General features: G+C 40.4%; 1 protein-coding gene across 2 annotated transcripts; it reads right to left on the bottom strand.

The window, feature by feature from the left end:
- Positions 1–1,848: 1,848 nt before the first annotated feature.
- On the bottom strand, positions 1,849–15,263 carry RpS11 (ribosomal protein S11). Of its 2 annotated transcripts, none has more exons than XM_080277220.1 (5): positions 15,203–15,263; positions 9,605–9,727; positions 5,712–5,866; positions 3,188–3,238; positions 1,849–1,989 (listed from the first exon to the last, which is right to left on the bottom strand). In XM_080277220.1, the coding sequence occupies exons 1-5, from the start codon at positions 15,209–15,211 to the stop codon at positions 1,866–1,868; spliced, it is 462 nt and encodes a 153-aa protein (XP_080133346.1). In that variant the 5' UTR covers positions 15,212–15,263; the 3' UTR covers positions 1,849–1,865. The 2 variants fall into 2 exon arrangements, with proteins under 2 accessions (XP_080133346.1, XP_080133347.1); XM_080277221.1 differs by lacking the exon at positions 9,605–9,727 and adding an exon at positions 8,860–8,982 and having other exon boundaries at positions 15,203–15,248.
- Positions 15,264–20,751: the final 5,488 nt, after the last annotated feature.

The following is a 20,751-nucleotide window of genomic DNA, read 5'->3' on the forward strand; positions in this document are numbered from 1 at the left end:
AGGCTGCAGTCAACCACCATGATCACTTATCCTGAACTACACTCTTCTAGCTGACTGATATTCACCCACACAAGAAAATCAGCACTGAAGGATGGTCATTTCATTTGCCATATTAACAACAAATACAGCCCTTTAGTGTTAAAAAATGCAAATAGCCCAAATATTTCCTGTCGAAGTTAAATGCCGTCCTTATGCAGCCTTGTGCCTGCAGTCAGAGAGACCACCAGCATCACCTCGTATGAACCTTGTGACATTCTAATACAGCCACAGTAGCACATCATAGGAGTTAATTCATGTACATAATCAGCATATCTCAAATGGTGTAAAAATATAACCACAGCCCTGGGACCTGCTGTTAAAATGTTTGAGGTGGTCTTAGGCAGACTTGAAGTAGCCATGCTGGTCCTAGCCAGCACAGGGTGGTGAAAATTACAAATGAGATATGCTCTGTGACTTCATGTTCCTCATTCCATGCATACAAGCAAAACAAATATAACATCTTCAGGATGATTTTTAGCTACTAAAAGTACTGTACATAGTAATGACACAAGCAGCAGCTACCAAAATTAGTTCAGCCAAATTAAATTGCAAGAGTTGCTCTTCTTAAGTCGGCATCACACTGGGCCAAAAATGGCTAACATGCAAGCAGGTTTTGTGTAGCAAAGTCGAGTTGCCATCACACGCGTTTTTGCGAGCCAAAACAGCTAGCAGTGTCATCTGCCTTGGCGCCTCGCAGTCGTTTGTAAACAAACCACCATGGTGTACCCACCCCCTTTTCCAGTTTCTGCAACTGCCTTAGATATTCCTGCAACCCCAGAGCCACAAGGCAGTCTACTAGAGTTTTCCTTGCAGCAGGATCAATATCGAATACTGGTCACAATCTACTTTCCACTTGTTGTTTGGAAACAAAACAGACAGCCTATGCGGTTGGTCACCAGAGTGTCCGAATACTGATTACACATCACGAAAATACAAATGAATAAGAACCAAAAAAACTGAAATGTATTTACTTAACAATTTTAGTTAAAAGTTTCCTTGTTATAACAGAATATTTTCTCACCACTTAAAAAAATTCATATAGGCTCAGTTCTAACCACAACAACAAGCTCGAGACAATTGTTTTCCATTTCGCCTCACAGGCAAAATCTCGCTCACCGCTGGTCAGTTTGGCTAGCGGCTCACAAAACTGGCTCACATTAGCCACTTTTGGCCGTGTAATGACCCCTTTAATAGCAGAACTTGATATTGTAAGCAACACCATGAAAATAATTAACCCTAAGCTGTCGATAATTTATTTTAGCATTGTTGATCCAGTATTTACTGTACTGCCAATTTTGTGACTAGTAAATGTACTGCCAATTTTGTGACTAGTAAATGGCTTAGTTGTTTGGTAGTTATATGGTATAGTCAAACTAGAGAACATTTTTGCTTATCTTCACTTGTGCAACTGTCAAACTACTTCACAACCAAATCAACATAAATGTTTAAGTGAAAATTAAGACCATACAGACTTCTGATGATAATTCACTTCTATGAAAACTTGGGTATAAGAAATGGCCAAGACCTTTTAGGAATACCATCCTGTACAACTCAACTCATCCTAGCTTTTTAGCATTTATTTCCCACAGTTTGCTGCAAACTTTGCACATCTAATGTACAAATTTCATTTCAAACATACTGTATAATATGTTTAGCCAAAGAAACTACTGTACTGACTTCTAATAAATACTTACAGTATATTACAAACAAACTGTCACCTGCACTACATCATAACCATTCCAACCCAAACTCCCCACCCAATATAATTTAAAACTTACATTATAATTCCGGATGATCAAAAGACATGGCTCTATTTCATATTTATTTTAGAACTTCTGGAATTGCTTTTTGGTGCCTGGAGCTTTGCTAACTTTGAGGACGTTGAAGCGGACAGTCTTGGACAGTGGTCGGCACTCGCCAACAGTCACAATGTCGCCAGTCCTTACGTCCCTATTAAAAAAATATATATATATATTAGTCAGGATGGGGGAAGGGGGGGATGTACATCACAGTCAGGTTAAACATTTGGGTTTAGTAACAATCCTCATTTAAAGCTGTGTCATTACGGTGATGATTAACATACTTTCTTTCCGGTGACTCATTATAAAGTTGTTTCAATGTTGACTTATTCACATCCCTCCCCCATGAACCAAAAGCAGGTCATCACAGCTGTACACATCATTGACTTTAAGTGAGGATTGATTATATGTTGAGTCTTCAAACAAAACCCTCCTTCCAAGAAGGATGGAAGGCAAAAAGGGCCAAAAGACTGCATCAATCTCCCTGACGTTTACAACACACTCACTATTAGTACAGCCAGTATGGGAAAAAATCAGGTTGCTCCACACACAGACAGATAAGTGCACAAAAACAGATGTCGGATGTTCTATTTCTGGCAACACTTACCATATTTATCTATACTCTCTTCACTGTAGCTTGGCCTAAAATTGACAAATCTCTACCTTGTATACTGTGCTGTAACAATAAATTAACAACAGAATGTGGTGCTAGCCATGAAGAAGTGCTATAATGCTAGAATGCTGCACTAGCCATAAAGAGACGCTATGGAAAGATGTGGAGGCATAGCAGCTGTTTCCTGCCATCAAGCTACATGAAATAAGCTGCACAAGGACAGGAATCTGGGCCAAGTTAAGGTAAAAAAAAAAAAGTTTAGTAAATTCTCTTGGTGATATTTTGACATCAGAAGAAATTCACTTTTACATACTTCACACATTGAATCTTGAAATTCTCCTACATAAACCACAGCAATATTCCTACCGTATACAATTTTGCATTACATGCTGAATTAGCATATATACCACAATATCAAGCTGAGTTCATTTAATTACAAAACTGAATAAACATCATAGATTTTGCCAACTGTAAAGAACGTATTATATAGTACATAAAAAACTACCAGATTACGACAACACCTTTTTCTGATATATATATCCCAAGTCACCAGAATCATTACTTTCCAAGTCTTATACATAAGAAAAAATTACATCAAACCGAACCATGCATATACTCTCACAAAAGGGGAACTACCCTACTCATACCTGCCAAATGTCAAGATAAAATGAGCCAACTGTTACCACTCATATAGATCAGTTACCGATTAAATAATGCAGAATACAGTAAGCATTACCTGAAGCAGGGAGACAGATGAACAGACATATTTCTGTGGCGCTTCTCAAACCTGAAAATACAATAAAGTTAAGAGAGATTCTCTCCACAATATCAATTTACATCTTAACTATAATTCCTTAGGGGTGGGGGGGAAGTAGGATACCTATGAAGAGAGCATCCAGTGAAATAAGTTGTAGCTACAATCACTCACACATTCAAGCCTACAATATCTTGGTTCAGCCTAACATACTAAACCCATTCACATACATTATTGTAATAAATATTAAGGTAAGATGAATTTCTAATTTACATCCTTCTACAAAGGACCAGGAGATTGCTTTTTTATTTTATTTTCATCACCTGCAATAACTAACAAGCATGGTATGAAAGTAACTTGAAAGGGTCATTCAGTAGCTGATAATTAGAATAATCTATCCTTTTGATTTTTAAAAAATGCATTAATCACCAAACTTCTACAGAAAATTCATCTTGTAAATAAGGTGCCCTGAATAATCACTGCCAAAGTGCCACATGGTGTATATAGTTATGCAACTGTAATTTGATCTTCATGATAAATACAAAATAAATAATTTCATTGTTTTCCTACTGAAGTTCAAGATCCCCTTGTTATTCCAAATTAGTAAAATCATAACAAGCCGTGGCAGGTAGACGGTTGCTGCTTGGATGTCCTAGAAAAGTGTTGCCAACATCTTCAAAGTTGGGCCCAACATATGGTGCCCACTGGATCTGTGCAGGCATTATATTTGCTCTCCCATGTTACCATTAAGTCACACTTCTACAAAAGAAGGTAACTTTATACAGGTACTGGGTACTGTATACACACTTTTTTTTTTTTTTTTTTTTAAACAAGGAACATATGTGGTAGGTGGGGGTGCTCACCATCCACTCGCTCGATGTAGTGCGGCTCTCGGGTGTCTGCCCTTTCCTCTCTTCCATCCTTCTTTCCTTCCATCCTCTTCTGTCTTTCTTTCCTTCACTCTTTCCTCGTCCTTCTGCCTACGAGTGCCTTTACACTCCCTCTTCTGTCTTTCTTTCCTTCATTCTTTCCTCTTCCTTCTGCCTGTGGGCGACTCTACACTAAGTGACAAGCCAAATGGTTTTCTGTACACCAAGAAACCTTTTACTATGCTGGGTAGTAACCATATAACCAAATTTTGGCACCTGGTGGTTTAGTGGGTAATTACGGCGCTCCAATGGGATTGAGCCAGCGCAGGTTTATATCCAAAGGATGGTTGAGGTTTATTGCTCATGTAATGCCACTAAGGGATGAGTGAGACTGATCACTCTCATTTTAAATGTCAGGATCAACTTGCCTGGCCCCGGGTTCCTATGCTCCTCATGAGGCAGCGTAAGACTGGATGATGAATGAATGAAAAGGACCAAGAACATATTCTCACCTTACTGATGCACATCCTTTTCAGTAGAATGACAAATGTTTATGTAACATTCTTTTTATTCAATTTTATTCAGCTTCAGCTATATAAAACCTCCAGTAACTTACATTTTCCTTTATTCAAACTATTACCAAAAGAAGCAATCCAGCTTCAGAGTGACCTCTTAGGCAGTAACAGACGTGCATCAGTTTCATTAAATCTTCCTCCATTTCAAAGAGGTGTGAAGAGTTCAGATATACCGGTATAGAGCAAGATGAAAATCACAAGAGAACTCAGCATCACACCACCAACTCTTCAATCTTATGACATTTTATATTTTTCTTCTTGCTATCTTAATACCTGTATTCACACTGGCATTTTTCTTTCTATAAAATTGGAGGGGTTACAGAAAGTACAGTAGATATAATGTAGCTAATCTTCCTCATGCTTTCTTAAGCTGAAAGTAACTGTGTGGTAACAAAAAAGTTAACAATAACATGCCCTTGGAGTGAAGGGGTTAATGCACTCAAGAAATGTGGACAGTAATATTGATTCACTTTTTAGTCAAGCAGTGACGACAATTTTACAATGAATTCTGAAAAGTTACTTTGGCTCCGAATGTTACAACTCCATGTTTCAAGTCATTGCTTACTACTCTCCTTCATGTCACAATGAAGTGGACTGATATTAATGTTTGCAACTATGGTATTCAAAACAACATATGGTCATTTTCCCCAAAGACCAAAACACTCCCTGTACCAACAGCCTTTCATTCATCCCTTTTCTAACTCAGTTCATTCAAAGGTAATAGCCAAATCCAATTTAGCTACCCACATCTGAGATGTTGGGAACCAAAAGTTGGCTAATGTAATCTCGTAGATCTAAGGGTACATGACCCGCCTACTCACCCCAATGGCATTATTTCAGTGGAAAACTCTAGTCACCTCTTAAATGTAAGCCTAAGCAAGGTCTTTACTGACTTGAGCATTACAAACCAACAGATCACCAGCTGCCACTCATCATACTCATTTCTACTTACCACCTTCATCCAAATAACTTTTTCTAACTTAATAATGGGGCAAGGCAGGTCCCAAAATGCAAGGACAGGGAAAACACAAATAAGAGTGAACTAATCAGCAGCAAACTCACCTGTTATACTTCCTAATATAGTGGAGGTAGTCCCTGCGGATAGTGATGGTGCGTGTCATCTTCATCTTCTGCACCACACCTGTCAGGATACGGCCACGGATGGACACATTGCCAGTGAAGGGGCACTTCTTGTCAATGTAGGTGCCCTCGATGGCCTAAGAGGCACAGCAAAGGGAAACAGAACATCAGTCACAGCCAAAATAAACAAACACCATTAAACATTCAGCACTCAGTCCTATGGTATAATCTTTAGCCAGATGCCATAATCCCATAAGAGGTAACCATTTGACTCTTGAGTTAGTTGTTCTATGTTATATATGAATATAAGTGTATTCTTAATAACTCAAAACTGTTTTATTCAAATTTGAAATTATTTGTTGCAGTGATGGGATTACTGTGGGCTACCTAATCCCTCCAGCCTGAATCCCTGTAAAATCATCCAGCTGTGGCAAAAGTAAAGTAAGAATGAAGTACTCAGTCTGAAGGACTAATTTCTTGAGTGTGACATCTTTTTTTATTATTCTTGGCAACACAGACAATCCCATTTAGCTTATGAGACATGGAATTCGTGAGGGCAGATATTAACTTCATAAACCATTTCACCGTAAATAAAATGTCCTAAGCTGAAATATCAACTGGAGGCTGCAACAATGAGCTAAACATATTATACTGAAATGGTGCAGCACAGTACTGTACAGTATGCCCTCATTTTACGATGGGGATGAGTTTGAAAAAATTCATCACATAGCTAACTCATGTATCGAGATGATTGCAACACTGGCAGTTATTTCACTTCACTGCTCCTTAATACCCAAAATAAGTCTAGAAACAAGCTTCCAAGTCAGCTAAACTAGAAGTTGTTTCACTTCACTGCACTTAATATGCTGCTTGAACTCCAACACCACTGCTGACACTAACACACCCAACTTACAAGGGTGTGACTAAACTGCTTGAATAAGAAAAGGGTAGCAAAGAGACGCCTTCTTTGTCATCCTTGTCTTATTCTTGTAGTTCAGTCACGCTCTTGTAGAAGTTGGACAGCATGGTCCAATTGGCCTATGCAGTTATCCACTTCTTATGTTCTTACGATAGTAAGGAGGGCAATGGCCAGCTTCAAACAAACAAATGACTGGAGACATGCATGAGTCACCATATAAGCAAAAACAGCGATTGTATATTGAGCAGTGAGAATTTGTAAGAGATCATAATGATTGTATAGGCAAAATTTCCACCTAACTATCTATAGCCATACACCATAAACCTGTAAGGGGTGGCTGTTTGTCTCTGAGTTAGTTGTTTTACGAGGAGGGGAATACTATACACAGACAGGGAACATATATGGGTTGGTTATATGGTTACAATCCAGCACTGTATATGGTTTCCTGGCTAACAGAAACCATTGGGCTTGTCACTCAATGTAAAGCCACCTGAAAAGGAAAGAAGAGTAATAAAGAGTGACAGGAAAAATGGGAGAAATAGGAATAGGGGAGGGCAGACACATAAAAAGAATTATAAAAGTGAAGGAAGAAGTAGGCAGCACTACATCGAGTGAGTGGATGATGGTTGCCACCTCCTACATATTGAAAAGTCCTTACTTCTTTGTAATTGTGCACAAGATTCACACATACTGGTTCATCGTACAATGAGGGTCTACTGTACTGTGCATCACCACCATCCTAACCCTAATTTACATGTAGTGTTTAGATCCAAAACAAGCTCTTAGGACATGGATCGGCACAGCAACTCCAGGTAACATACTATTTTCCTCCACTCTAAGATGTAGGAAGTATGAAACTGCTTGTAGCATCAGTGCTTAGTGATGGGACCATCACAGCCCCATGCTAGTACATAATGAGGAAGAGGGGGTTCCAGCCCCATCTCCAGTCTTTTTTATTATGCATTATTATGCACAAAAATTAAAAAGGATCTATTTTTTCACCCCTTTCACCAAGAATAATATACTTGTACAGTAGCTACCTGATACTCTATTTTTAAATATTACTCTGACAAATAACTCCAACTGTCATGACCATTATTTACAAAGCTTTTATTATCACTGTACTGTTTTACATCAAAGCTAAGACAAACAACAATGCAGTAACTAAGGATGGGTGAAAACACTGGGAGGCAGAACTAGTGTTGCTATAATCATGCTCTGATCCTACACTCAAGCAAAGGGTTCACAAAAAAAAATAATAATAACAAAAATAATACATCACAACTAACACCAACAACACTGAAAGTGTAAACAGATAACACTCACAATATCAGACAATTTCTCTATACAGTTTCAGCAACCTAAGTTCACTCAGGAGCGCTTTCCACTAAAACACTTTACTAAACTGGTTACCTCGCCATTTTATGGTAGCCATCAAATATGATGCACCTCATGTTACATGTCTGTATCAACAGAACACTTCCCACATGTTTTGGCCACGATCTTCATATTAGGATCTGCAATCTAGTCCATCCATCCATCCATCATCCAATCCTACATTGCCCCAAGAGGAGCGTAGAAGCCCAGGGCTAGCCAGTTGGTCTTGACATTTAAAATGAGAGTGACCAGCCTCATTCATCCCTGAGTGGCATTATGTGAGCAATAAACTCCAACCACCCCTCAAATGTAAACCTTTGCTGGATCAATCCGACTGGAGCACAATAATTAACCAAAAAACCACCAGGCACCAAAATTTGGTTACAGTATACTGTATAGTTACTACACAGCACAGTAAATGGTTTCCTGGTGTACAGGAAACAATTTGGCTTGTCACTCAGTGTAGAGTCACTCACAGGTGGAAGGAAGAGGAAAGAATGAAGGAAAGAAAGACAGAAGAAGGAGTGTAAAGTCACCCTTAGGCAGAAGGACGAGGAAAGACTGAAGGAAAGAAAGACAGAGGAGGATGGAAGGAAAGACGGATGGAGGAGAGGACACGGCAGACACCCAAGAGCAGTACTACCAGTACATCGAGTGAGTGGATGGTGAGCGCCCCCTCCTATCACAATGCAATCTAGTACTTTTGAAATCTAACATCTATCCATCTTTGGCAAGAGAAGCAGAAGAGCTTAGGTCACTCATTGTGGGTGTTATCATATAATTACAATCACATTATTGTGATATTAAAGCCAACAATAAAGCATCTATGACTACCTCTCTGGGGGTCTTGAAGCCCAGGCCAACCTTACGAACATGGCGCTTGGCCTTGCCAGTCTTCTCTTTGGCAGCCTTGGAGTTGAGGAAGACCGTAGGCTGCTTCTGGAAAGCCTTCTCACTCTGCAACAACAACCATGCAAGGTGCCAGGGTTAAGGTCACGCACACACATACACACGAACACATGCAGGGGTTGGGGAACACACAGACGGTAGAGGTAGGAACCATCTTCACCACCGGGCCAAAACATGGGCATTTCCATTCCAATTAAAAGTAGTTCAACTGATGTCTGGTGCAAGATGGCTCCTACAACTGTACCAGGAGGCTGTGGGTGCTAGGGTTGACTCAGGGTACTACTGGTGAAACCAAGCTTCTCACAACCTGACTCATTTTGCTACCAGTCAATGACAAACTGTCAAGCAACAATAGCATGGGCTAATTTTCACCATTACTGAAAAAAATATAAACTTTTTCTCTTCTCATCAGGTAGTTCACAAATACAGAACTGAATAGTGAAAAACTATTTTATCTCTGCATACTAGCCATTAGCATTGGTAACAAAAAAAAAAAAATTTGCAATGTACTGCATGGATCCACTTTATGGAATATAATCTTAAAGGGATCAAATGCTGTACAGACTGGTGCATGCATACTCTAAGTGATGGCTGGTTGTGAGAAGCATGTGTGTGGTGGTGAGGCGGGCTGGGGGGCATGCGGGCCAGGTGTGATGCCGCAGTGCCTTACCTCACGGGGTGCCTTGAAGCCCAGCCCCACCTGCCGCGTGTGCCTCAGCCCACGCGGCCTCTTACCCAGAACCTTCTTGCGGTTCAAGAAGACAAGAGGCTGCTTCTGGAAGGCTCGCTCACTCTGTAAGCAGCTTCTGTGTCATTATTTTTCACTACTCTTAACACTATACACCATTTGCCAAAGATTCAGTGACAACTGGAAAAAATTAATGAGAGAACACAAAATTCCATTTTTCTAATGGTTCAATTCACATAATGTTCATTCTCTGCAAGACCCTTTTTTTTTTTTTGCAGTCCCTGAGGACATGCTGCATGTAATCCTAACATTACAGAAATAAAGAACCTTGATCCCTTCAGTATGATTTCCTTCATCCTTTTTTTTCTCTCTCTCTCTACCAAGAAACAATCAATTTTAATCAGAGACATCTGGTAACAAAAGAGCTAGAAGCACTCAATTTCCTTTAATACGTGTAAATTCACAGAGGCAGCCAGAACTGACTATGGGAAGACATCATGACAATGAGGGGGTCAAGCTCTGTCCTATTATCTCCCTCTAACTCAATTTAACTACACAGTACCATATTTCACCAAATCTCTACAACTCAAACTTAAAACTTTATCAAAATTAATGTAAATAATAGTGAATATGAATACAAACTCTGATGTTCTAGAAAACTAATTTAAGAGGAAATGAACAGCTCAGCTAATAATGATTAATTCGACTAAATAAAATTAAACAGAAATCTCCTTCCCTCTTTATTTAAAACCCTGCCTGGCAGTTGTTTTCCTCACTTTCAATTGAAGCCATGGTTTACAGATTAAACAGATTTTACCTCTAATGTGCTAGATGTTTCTTTGGGAGGTACTTCTTTACTACTGCTGTGATACATAACAGTAATGTTCACCAACTGTCATCACAAGCTTAAAGTTATGTAGAGCCTAACTAACTGATACTAAAACACTTCAGGTGAAGGGTTTGGTGGGCAGTGGGGAGCCTTCTTGATTTGTTATTCCTATCTTCAGCTCATAGCATCAGATATACATCATAGTCTTCTCTGCAACAAACAGCCCCAAGAACAACATGAGGTCTGTTGCTGTATGCTTTCTTCTGTACTCCTTTGTAATGTTTTACCCATACGTGCCAGCATGGCCAGAGGGTCATCCAGACTGTATGTTTTGGGCAGAATGCTCTAGTCCTCAGCGAAACCCAAGTAATATCAACACTACTCAGGCATTAGGAAGGACATATAGTCACTATACATTTCTGTAACTCTCAATTTTGATACATTACCGTACCTTATTCTAAAGTAATCATTAAACAATTTTTAAGAATCTAAGAGGTAATTTGCTAAGGATCGTTGGTGCCTTCGTTCCTGTATCAATATTGGCACATCTTTAGAGATCAAGGTGACACAGAAAAACACAGCTCATAAAAAAGGCAAGGCAACCTCTGCACTGGCAAGAAGTAATGTATTTCAACTGGTGGTGACCCAGAAGCAAAATCTGACTGCTATTTGTATGGTAACTCAACCAATTCCTGCTAAAAAAAGGATATTGAGAATTCATGGGGGTATGGGGGATCAGTGGCAGAGCGCCTGACTTGTGACTGCAGAGTCGTGAGTTCACGCCACGCCCGGGTAAGCTGCCCTGCCAGGAGAGGTAGCGCTCTCCTGTCACCTAGCTGATGGTAGCAGCCGTGGCTCAGTGGGTTAGAGAGCTCTGACCGAAGGGTCGGAGGGCATCCAGTCATAAAGTGATACATGTTCCAAAACCAAAGGTCCTTTCCCAGAGGCTATGTCTTAGCCCTTATTGATTTATTATTTAAAAAAAAAAAAAAAAAAAAAAAAAAGTAAAATACAGAAAGTCCAAGTACTGTACTGAAAACGATACTTTTATCCATACACTAAAACGTCAATATAACAGACTTCCATAGACCAGAATTCATTTTTATAGGAATCGAGGAACTACCAGACTAAATTCTTGTATATATCAGAAAAAGTTCGATAAAGACAGCAGCAGTCAGGACTGCCAAGCCACTTCAGCTAAGTTCACCACAAAAAGGTAAATAAAAGACATGTTTATCAGTGTACCGGTACAGTACAGTATTATTATATACAGTATATTTATACCATTTGACTATTGTAGTGATGGTATAATACAGTACAGTACTGCAATGATAGTAAAAACAGTTTAAAAAACGTTAGTGCAAGCCAGACTAATGTCTGATACTGTATATTGGAAAAGTCCAGATTAGCAGAGGGAAGTCCGGATGTCGCTTTTTCGGAATGGCTTGGGCCCCAATTAGTCTATGGTGAGGTTGTACGGTACTTAAAAATACAGTACTGTAGTCTATTAAGTATCAGTACCCCGAAGCTAAGTGTGGAGACAAGGAATAATACTTAGTACAAACTACAACTGGAATTTAAGTAGTTTACCCCCCTCCCCCGCGGGGGAACGTGATATGCAGTTGCAATTTAGGTGGACCGAGACCACCAGGTGACAGTGCTGCAAGTGCATTCCCGCCATTGTTTGAACTGGCTTATGTTTGATCTCACCACCAAAGGGTAGGGAAAGACTCTCGCCAGTGTACACAAGCGTGCATCAGTCTATCCCATGACTTTGCCAGGTGCAGAATGATGTTTTCTGAAGCCACCTTATCCGATTCCATTCCCACACCATGCAGATCCCTTGCCTCATTCACCCCTGCCATGCCTTTGCCCAAACATACTAGGAAAGGGCTCAGAAATAGTGTCATAGGGCGAGTCTTGGATGCCACTGTGTCTAGTGTATCTAGTAGTGGAGAAGTTATCTTGTTGAGAGCAAAGCCGAAGTCAGGGTCAAGTGTACAAGCACGAAGACATCCCACTTCAATTGCCGATAGCTGCTCATCTTCACGTCGTTACTCATCAACGTGACCACCTGCAGACCTGGGGATGGTTTCATTCGCAGGAAGAACAGTTTGTGAGCAATAAGGCCTTTCACTTATTTTCCTAACTGCTTTACTTTCTCTGATATGAAGCCTTGAGAACAGGCTATTTTGAGAAAATTGTCTGTAATGAGGTGACAACCCCACCATAAAACACCCAGCGTCTAGAGTTAAAGTGTTTTCTGCTTATATCTCATCATTTTCTAACACTTTTCTTCTATAACTTTCATTGCAAATAACCCCTAGGGTTATTAATGACTTCAAAGGGAGGGGGGGGGGAGCATTGTTCTGCAATGGAAGTTTCACAGAAGTGTCAGCAAATGGTGAGATATAAACATACAACACTTCAAATTACTTGAATTCCAACACTTCAAATTACTTGAATTCCAGTTGTGGCATTTGCTAAATAGTTACTGAGATATGTCGCACTATCTGTTGAAAATAAAGGTAGGAGCTCTTGTCAGTGAACAATGAAAATTGTATGACCGGGAATAAATTTCACAATGGCGAAATTTATTTGACATCCAAGTTCCCTAGAAAAAACTTTTATGACCCAAACCTCATGTGTCACAAGGTTGTACTGATGAGGCTTGAACAGGTTAGATTAACCTCAGTTAAGTGGGTGTTGGACTGATCTTTGGCCAAATCGAATTGACAGACCTTCAGTGCACGGCATTTTGCCATGGACAGTGTAAAAGTGATGACGATTTATATAATTAAGTTTCAAAATTATATATTTCCACAATTATAAAAAGCCATCACTGAAATAGACTACTAATTAAGAAAAAAATACAACTAAAAATTATATGATGGGTGCCCTCCTACTGTTCCACCCTTGTTGGTTTCTGGGAGGAATACTGAACCTTAGACTAATGCCCATTATGATGGAGAACAGCTGTATATCAGTACTCATAAAATTATAAAACATAAAATAAAATTGCATTTCTATTTGGCTAAAAGAACCCAAGCCAAACTCCCTTTTAAAATTAGCCTATACTAGATTCCACTGAATGCATAATCAGTGAAATAAGGAAATGCTGGGAAAAAATAACTGTACTGGTTATCTAACAAATACCGTGAATTTCCTTCTCCACAATCAACTAACAGCTGTCAGCAGTGTAACGTACAACAGACGATATACATGCCTCATCTAATCTTTCTAAATACTGGTATATCTTACTCCTGAAAAATGTCAAACATGAGGTAGAATATGGCCCCTATGGCATCCTACTGATACATACTCCCCTGGTACACACAAAGTTCTTTACTGCAATCTGCATTATCCATTTATTACAATAATCAAACACTACACATATCTGCCATACTTTCAGTTCACAATTCAAATAATGATTACAATACCCTAACACCAGCCTCATAAGTAGCTAATAACAGGAATCAATCCAATGCAGTCAACTTCTATGTCTTTTTCCATAAATAAAAAAGTCACTGTGAGGATTGTAAAATGTGCCTCTGCTGGTGGTTTGTTTATATTTTGTCCAATGAAAATGCATTCCCCCCTCTTGCAGTGGTGCATAATGCTTGAGTTCAGCCAACCACAGGGCCGAAAATGGGTGTTTCTTTTTTCAAATTCAAAATCAAAGTCAAGGTGGACTTCACCACTGACAATGATCAAGACTGGAAATTGGTCTCAGTTAGCCTCAAAAGACACAGATCTAAGGTCAAGTGGCATCTGGGGACTGTCTAAAATGGCTAAAAAACATTCATTTACACCATTAAAAAAAAAAAAAAGTTGGGATTAATGCTTATAAAGCCAAGTAACAATAGCTAAGCTTTACGTGAAGCAGTAGAAGCACCTTAAGTTCTTCTTCCTGATAGCCGATATATTTTTAAGTTATTTCTGGGGTATAGCCGATATATTTTTTAATTATTTCTGGGGTGGTATGTGTTTCATTGAAAATCTGTTTCCCCATTGTTATTAGCTATGTTTTGCTGTCAACTGGTTTGTCATCAGCCTGTCCTAAGTGTTTATATCTAACTTAGCTTAACTGTACCTAATAGTTTAATCTAACCTAACCCAACGAAACCCAGCATCCAGTTGGGAAACGAAATCCATCTTTAAGTACGGATCTTCCATTATGCCACAAATATACAACTGCGGGTACAGCTTCAGGAACGTGATGATGGGAAAATTTTCAGCTGGAAAAGTAACCATCCTGAAAATGGTCAGAAAAATAAGAAAACAAACTGAATGTGAAATTACTTGGTAAGGTCCTTCTGCCTCGGGGAAAGGGTACATTTACCTAAGGCCAAAACACCACATTTAAAAACCCACATCTGGCTTATTTTTGATTTGCGAAATCTAGTGTTGATTCCCGTTACTTCGTACCTTGGGAATTCGATCAATGTCTTGTAAAACATTTACCCACAATTCATCCTGGGGTGCAAGAGATACGTAACTGTTCTACATACATGCGTCCTTAAATTCTTACCTACCTTAAATGGCTATGCGTTATTTAAGTACATCATTACCGATCACACGTGCGGCCTAACGAAGCCTGCACGCTACACTAATCCATTTCAGGATATTACATAAATATAACACTATCTTTTACCCTCAGATTGTCACTAATCATCACCTACACGTATAGTTGGAGTTTCAGATGCATATATGAATTAGAAAACACCATAAAGACCAGGTATTGTGCTAACCTGATCCATGCTGGCTCCGTGAAGGCTCCACCATCAACAGAAAAGGATGATGAAACGCAGCGCAAACTAGAGCAAAGACAAACATGGCCGCCGTCATGACCAACGCGCCAGGCCAAACTGCTGTGAAGGGCACAGTGATTGATTTATTCTAAACTCTTTGTATCATGAGCAGTAATAATCTGGAATTTGTTTCAGCATTGTATTTATTCCAGTACAACAATGCAAGAGAAATTACTCAAACCCTAAAAGCCATAGCCACACACACACACACACACACACACACACACACACACACACACACACAAGGACACCTTCATGTGGTGGCACAGTATGAGCGGGTGGCTGATTTGCGTTCTGTGTATACCACTTTTGACTTTCGCCCAGGAAAGTCTTGGTTAGGTTAGCTTATTTTCTTGGAATCAGGGTAGGTTACTTTGTTAGTCTATTTATCTATCTATCTATCTACCTATCTATTGCCAGACGCTTTAATCCTGTAAGGGGTGGCCACAAATAAATCGCCTCCATGTCGCCCTGTCCCCCCCCCATTTCATTGTCCTGCTCCCAATTCACCCCCCCCCTCTCTCATATATCTCTCCACTTCATCCCTCCATCTCATCCTTGGCCTCCCCCTCCCTCTCCCCCACTCCACCTCACTCACATACACTCTCCACGTCAGTCTCTCACTCTCCATCCTCTCCACATGGCCAAAGCACTTCAGTGTGTTTCTCCTAACGCTTCCTATCAACATCCACATCCACATCACAACGCTCCTTCACGTCCTCATCTGTCAGTCTGTCTCTCCATGTGACTCCACGTGCTCCTTTCAAATAACTCATTTCCACTGCTCTCACTCTTGACTTCTGTCCCTCCAACAAGGTCCATGCTTCACTTCCATACGTTAGAGTTGGTATCACAATACTGTCATGTAGTAACTTTTTCATTTCCATGCTCACTGCCCTGTTTCTTATCACTGCTCTCAAGGAACTAGCAACCTTTCTTCCCTGCTGCACCCTTTCAAGCACTTCACCCTCTAAATTTCCATCCTTACTCATCACACTACCCAAGTACTTAAACGCACTCACATTTTCCATTTCCCCCTTATCCAACCTCACTGTACATTCACTGACTTCACATCTCTCGAAGACCATAACTTTACTCTCCCCTACATTCACCATTAGATTCCATTTCTTACACACTCTCCCAAACTCATTCATCAAGCCTCGTAGCTCCCTTTCGTCTTCACTTAACAACACAGTATCATCTGCAAACAACAGTACAGGGAGTTTTCAAACATTGTCCTCTCTCACTATGGCCGCTCCAACATCCACTGCCCTACCTTGTATCTCTTTTATAACCTCATCCGAATAAAGACTGACCAACCATGGAGACATGACAAACCCTTGTTTCAATCCAACCTTCAAATAGAAAATTTCACCCAGTTCACTATCCACACGCAGCCTCATACATACTCTTAGCACCCTCATACATACTCTTCACGGCCTTCAACAACTTCCCATCAGCTCCATATATTCTTAATACTTTCCACAGTCCTTGTCTATCCAGCCTGTCATATGCTGGTTAGTAAGCTAGCTTAATCTCTTAGGTGTGGTTAGGTTACGATATGTTAGGTTAGAGAGAGACACGGAAAAAAAAAAAAAAAAAAAAGGTGGAAGGATGATCATTCTGAAAAAATCAAACCGCGCGTAGTAAAAAAATAAAAAATAAAAAAAAAAAGTGCACAGAACGGAAATCTGGGGCAGGGTGATTCCGCTGCCTTGGTAGTCTTCAAGTGATGGGAAACCTAAGCCAGCAGTCCGCTGGTTCGCATTCAGATGAGCCTGGGGTTGCAGTTACTGCATACATACATGCATACTCACATTGGTACTGTACATACGTAAGGTAAAGATGGGGCCAGACACCACGAAGGGCTTAGCAGCGGTGCTCATTTCCGTCACATAAGTCTCTTTTGAGCCTGTGTGGGATAACCCAATATCCTGGGATACAAAGCCTCTGCATCATCTAGGTTAGCACAGTTACCTCCCCTAAGTGTTACCCTAGGTACTCATTGCACCTATCAACCCACAGAGGATGGATGGACACCTGAGTAAAGTGGTGCCAACTGCCTGCACTAAGAGTCGAACCCTGGCGCTAACGGGTTAAATCCATACACATGCATTAACACCTCCATAGTGAGAGAGAGAGAGAGAGAGAGAGAGAGAGAGAGAGAGAGAGAGAGAGGTTACTTACTACTTCAGTACGTGTATGAGGATGGAGAGGGAGATCAAGAACGAGGTGGGAAAGTATTATAAGGGAGGGTGTTATGCTGGAATAAGAGAGTGGTGCGACGTGGGATAGGGGGGTTGACAATGAGTAGGGACAGATGTGACTAAAGGATCTTTTGTCGAGGCGCCAACGTGAACTACAAGGTGGAGGTGTAGCCACTGACTAGTCACTAGATAGACAAATGAACCGATAGATAAACAGAGGGCAAAGTAAGGTACGCATATTTACAGAAAAGATAGACAGATAGATAGTATATGAGACTAATATACAGGTATACTAACGTAGTGTACATGTAACAGGATGTGTGTGTGTGTGTGTGTGTGTGTGTGTGTGTGTGTGTGTGTGTGTGTGTGTGTGTGTGTGTGTGTGTGTGTGTTTGTGTGTGTGGTGGGAAAGGAAGTGTCTTTACGTATGTGTATGTATGTATGTATGTATGTATGCATGTATGAGAACAATGTATGTGTGCACATAGGAAAATAGATGAGTGCATCTATGTATACATGCATGTATGTATACTTAAGACATTATAAATGTATGTATGTGTGCATGTGTATCGAAGACTGAAAAATCGTACCCTATAAATGTATGTATGCATGCATGTATGAACGTATCATGTATTTATATATTTGTGTGTATGTATATATGTATTATGTATGTATTTATGTATGTATGTATTAGGAATTTATGTTTATGTATGTATAATTGTATGTATGTACCCGTATGTGCGTACGTCAGTAAAGCGGAAATCATGTACGCGTATGAAATGTCATCTAAGCAAGAACTCAGTCTGTCACCGGATGAGCTCGTGTGCCCACTGCCCTTACCACAGCACACCACACTCCTCCATACACCACACCAGGCCCTCCACCAGTTTAAAAGTTGGGTGGTGGAGTAGTGTGGAGTGAGGAAGTGAAGTGGATCCAGAATTAAGTAGAGTGTATACAGGAGGGTGGAGACAGACAGAAAGATTAAGTGGGAAGTGGAGTAAGGTGAACTGAAGGACAGCGGTGGAGACAGTATTAAGTGGGGGAGTACATTATAAAAAGTGGACTGCAGTGGAATAAAGGACTCAAAGCGACAGGATACTATGAAAAAGTGGTTAGTGAAAGGTGGAGTAGGGTGGAAGCAAGGACTGTAGTGGAACCAGCAGAAAGTGGAAGAACCACCATATGAAACGAACAAGCAAGAAACACCCAAATTATTCCAAAACAGATTCAGTGTTTTTCAAGTGTTCGTGATCAGTGTATTGTACATGCAAAACACCTAACGAACACCAAATGCATAAAAGACTCAGTATTTTTCATGTGCCGAAAATAAGTGTATGCGTAACGTACAAGTAAAAAAACAAAAACACCAAATGCATTATAGATTCAATATTTTTCATGTGCCCAAGATACGTGCATGTGTAACAAACAGAGAAGAAACACCAGATGTACAACCCATTCACTATTTTTCATGTGTCGTGTAATTAAAAATGAAAAACAACCAAACATTTTCCCAGAACAAGATACACAAACGTTGCCGCCTTACATCCTGCTCCCTCTTTTTAGTTCTAAGAAAGGAACGAACAAGGGTTAAGACTGTCCAAATGTCGTGGTCAGTCTGGGAATCGAACCCGTGATCTCTCGTAAAATAGTGCGTGTCAATGAAAAGGAAAGCATTGAAATATTTCCCTCAGTACGACAGGACATAGTCATTCAGGTAACGAATAGACTTGGATATCGAGCAAATAATAAACGTAAATGAAAAGAAACATCCCAAGATGTTGCTGAAACTTTTATTTCCCTTGATGGTTTCAAGGCAGTGATTCTGTGATAATGCAGAACGTGAGCAACAAATTCGTTCTCAAAGTTTGTCAACAGTAACTCGGAACAGAACACTAACTGACTATACAGAATTATTCCGGTGATTTGTGTAGTGCGAAGAATATAGATCTTCAGCTGTTCTTTATCGTAAGGTGTATGAAAACAGAAAACCGGCGTGGAAAAGTAACATGAACGCTCAGAATTCAGCGTCATATGTAACACACACATAGAAAAAAAGCAACACAAGTAATCTTTTAAAATTTGTTTAGGAAATGGTGCACAGTAATAAAGTAAGATAAAGAGAACACTGACAGACTCAATGAAAATATGTTGCAGATATAAATAAAGGAAAATGGAGGACGTAGAGATGACACTCCTAGGGGAAGAGGTGGAAATCCCTCGTTTACATTTAGGGTCCCTTGTGTCCCTCCACTCGGTCGCGTTTACAGAGAATGAAGTCAATGAGGGAGGAAGCTGGAGGGAAAAAACAGGAGGAGAAGGGAGCTGGAGGGAAAAACAGGAGGGAGGAATAAATGGGAGGGAAGGACAGGAAGGGGAAAAGAGTGAGAGATATGAGGAAAGAGGAAGCGGGAGGGAGGAAGGAGAGAGATGGAGGAAAATAAAGGGGAGAGAAAACACTGAAAAGAAGAGATATGAGGAAGAAGGAGGCGCGAGGGAAGACGGAGAGAGATGGAGAGAAATACAGGAGAGGGTAAACAGTGAAAGGGAGAAATATGAGGATGGAGAAAGCGGAAGGGAGGAAGGGGAGAGATGGAGAGAAATACAGGAGGGAAAAAATGACTGGAGGAAAGAAGGACATAGTGAAAATAACTGGATTCTGAAACATAAAGAACGGGAAAAGGAATGCAAAGAGGCCAAAGAAGAGACACAAAGAGAAGCAGAAAAACAAAAACAAGATGAAGATTACGATGACTCAGACGACGGAGGTAAGGTTGTTGTTGTTGTTGTTGTTGTTGTTGTTGTTGTTGTGGTGGTGGTGGTGGTGGTGGTGGTCCGTGAGGGTAAAGGAAGTAGTTACGTAGTTGATGGGCATTTGTATAACCAGGCAGTGGATCCGCCTGGTTATATCAGTGCCACCACGTGAAGGCGTCCCCCTCCAGCACCATCCACTAAATGTCTTGACCAACATTAAATCTCTCCAGCCCGGCGATCTCTCTCTCTCTCTCTCTCTCTCTCTCTCTCTCTCTCTCTCTCTCTCTCTCTCTCTCTCAGCTCTTGCTACTTTCAGGGGTTAGACACAGCCTTTATTAATCCATCTAACGCCTTCATGTGGTGGCACTAAATTAACCAGGGGTCTGAACTGCCTGGTTACAGAAACATCCCTCAACTCCCGCCCTATTCCCCGAAAGGAGGATGGTGGGCTGCAAGAAGGGGCAGTTTCAGCCTGCAGTCCACTGGGTTCACATTTCAGACAAACCTGGACCTACAACATGAATAACA

The sequence above is a fragment of the Coenobita brevimanus genome, chromosome 69, assembly GCF_032717465.1.
Source record: "Coenobita brevimanus isolate Jiangsu-jjx chromosome 69, ASM3271746v2, whole genome shotgun sequence".
Lineage (NCBI taxonomy): Eukaryota > Metazoa > Arthropoda > Malacostraca > Decapoda > Coenobitidae > Coenobita > Coenobita brevimanus.

What these genes read in the sequence shown, in the direction of transcription:
- RpS11 (XM_080277220.1), bottom strand. An exon ending in TATATTAGGAAGTATAACAG is followed by an intron (nt 3,239 to 5,711) that starts GTGAGTTTGCTG and finishes TTGTATTTTCAG; the next exon opens with GTTTGAGAAGCGCCACAGAA. An exon ending in CATCTGTCTCCCTGCTTCAG is followed by an intron (nt 1,990 to 3,187) that starts GTAATGCTTACT and finishes TTTTTTTAATAG; the next exon opens with GGACGTAAGGACTGGCGACA.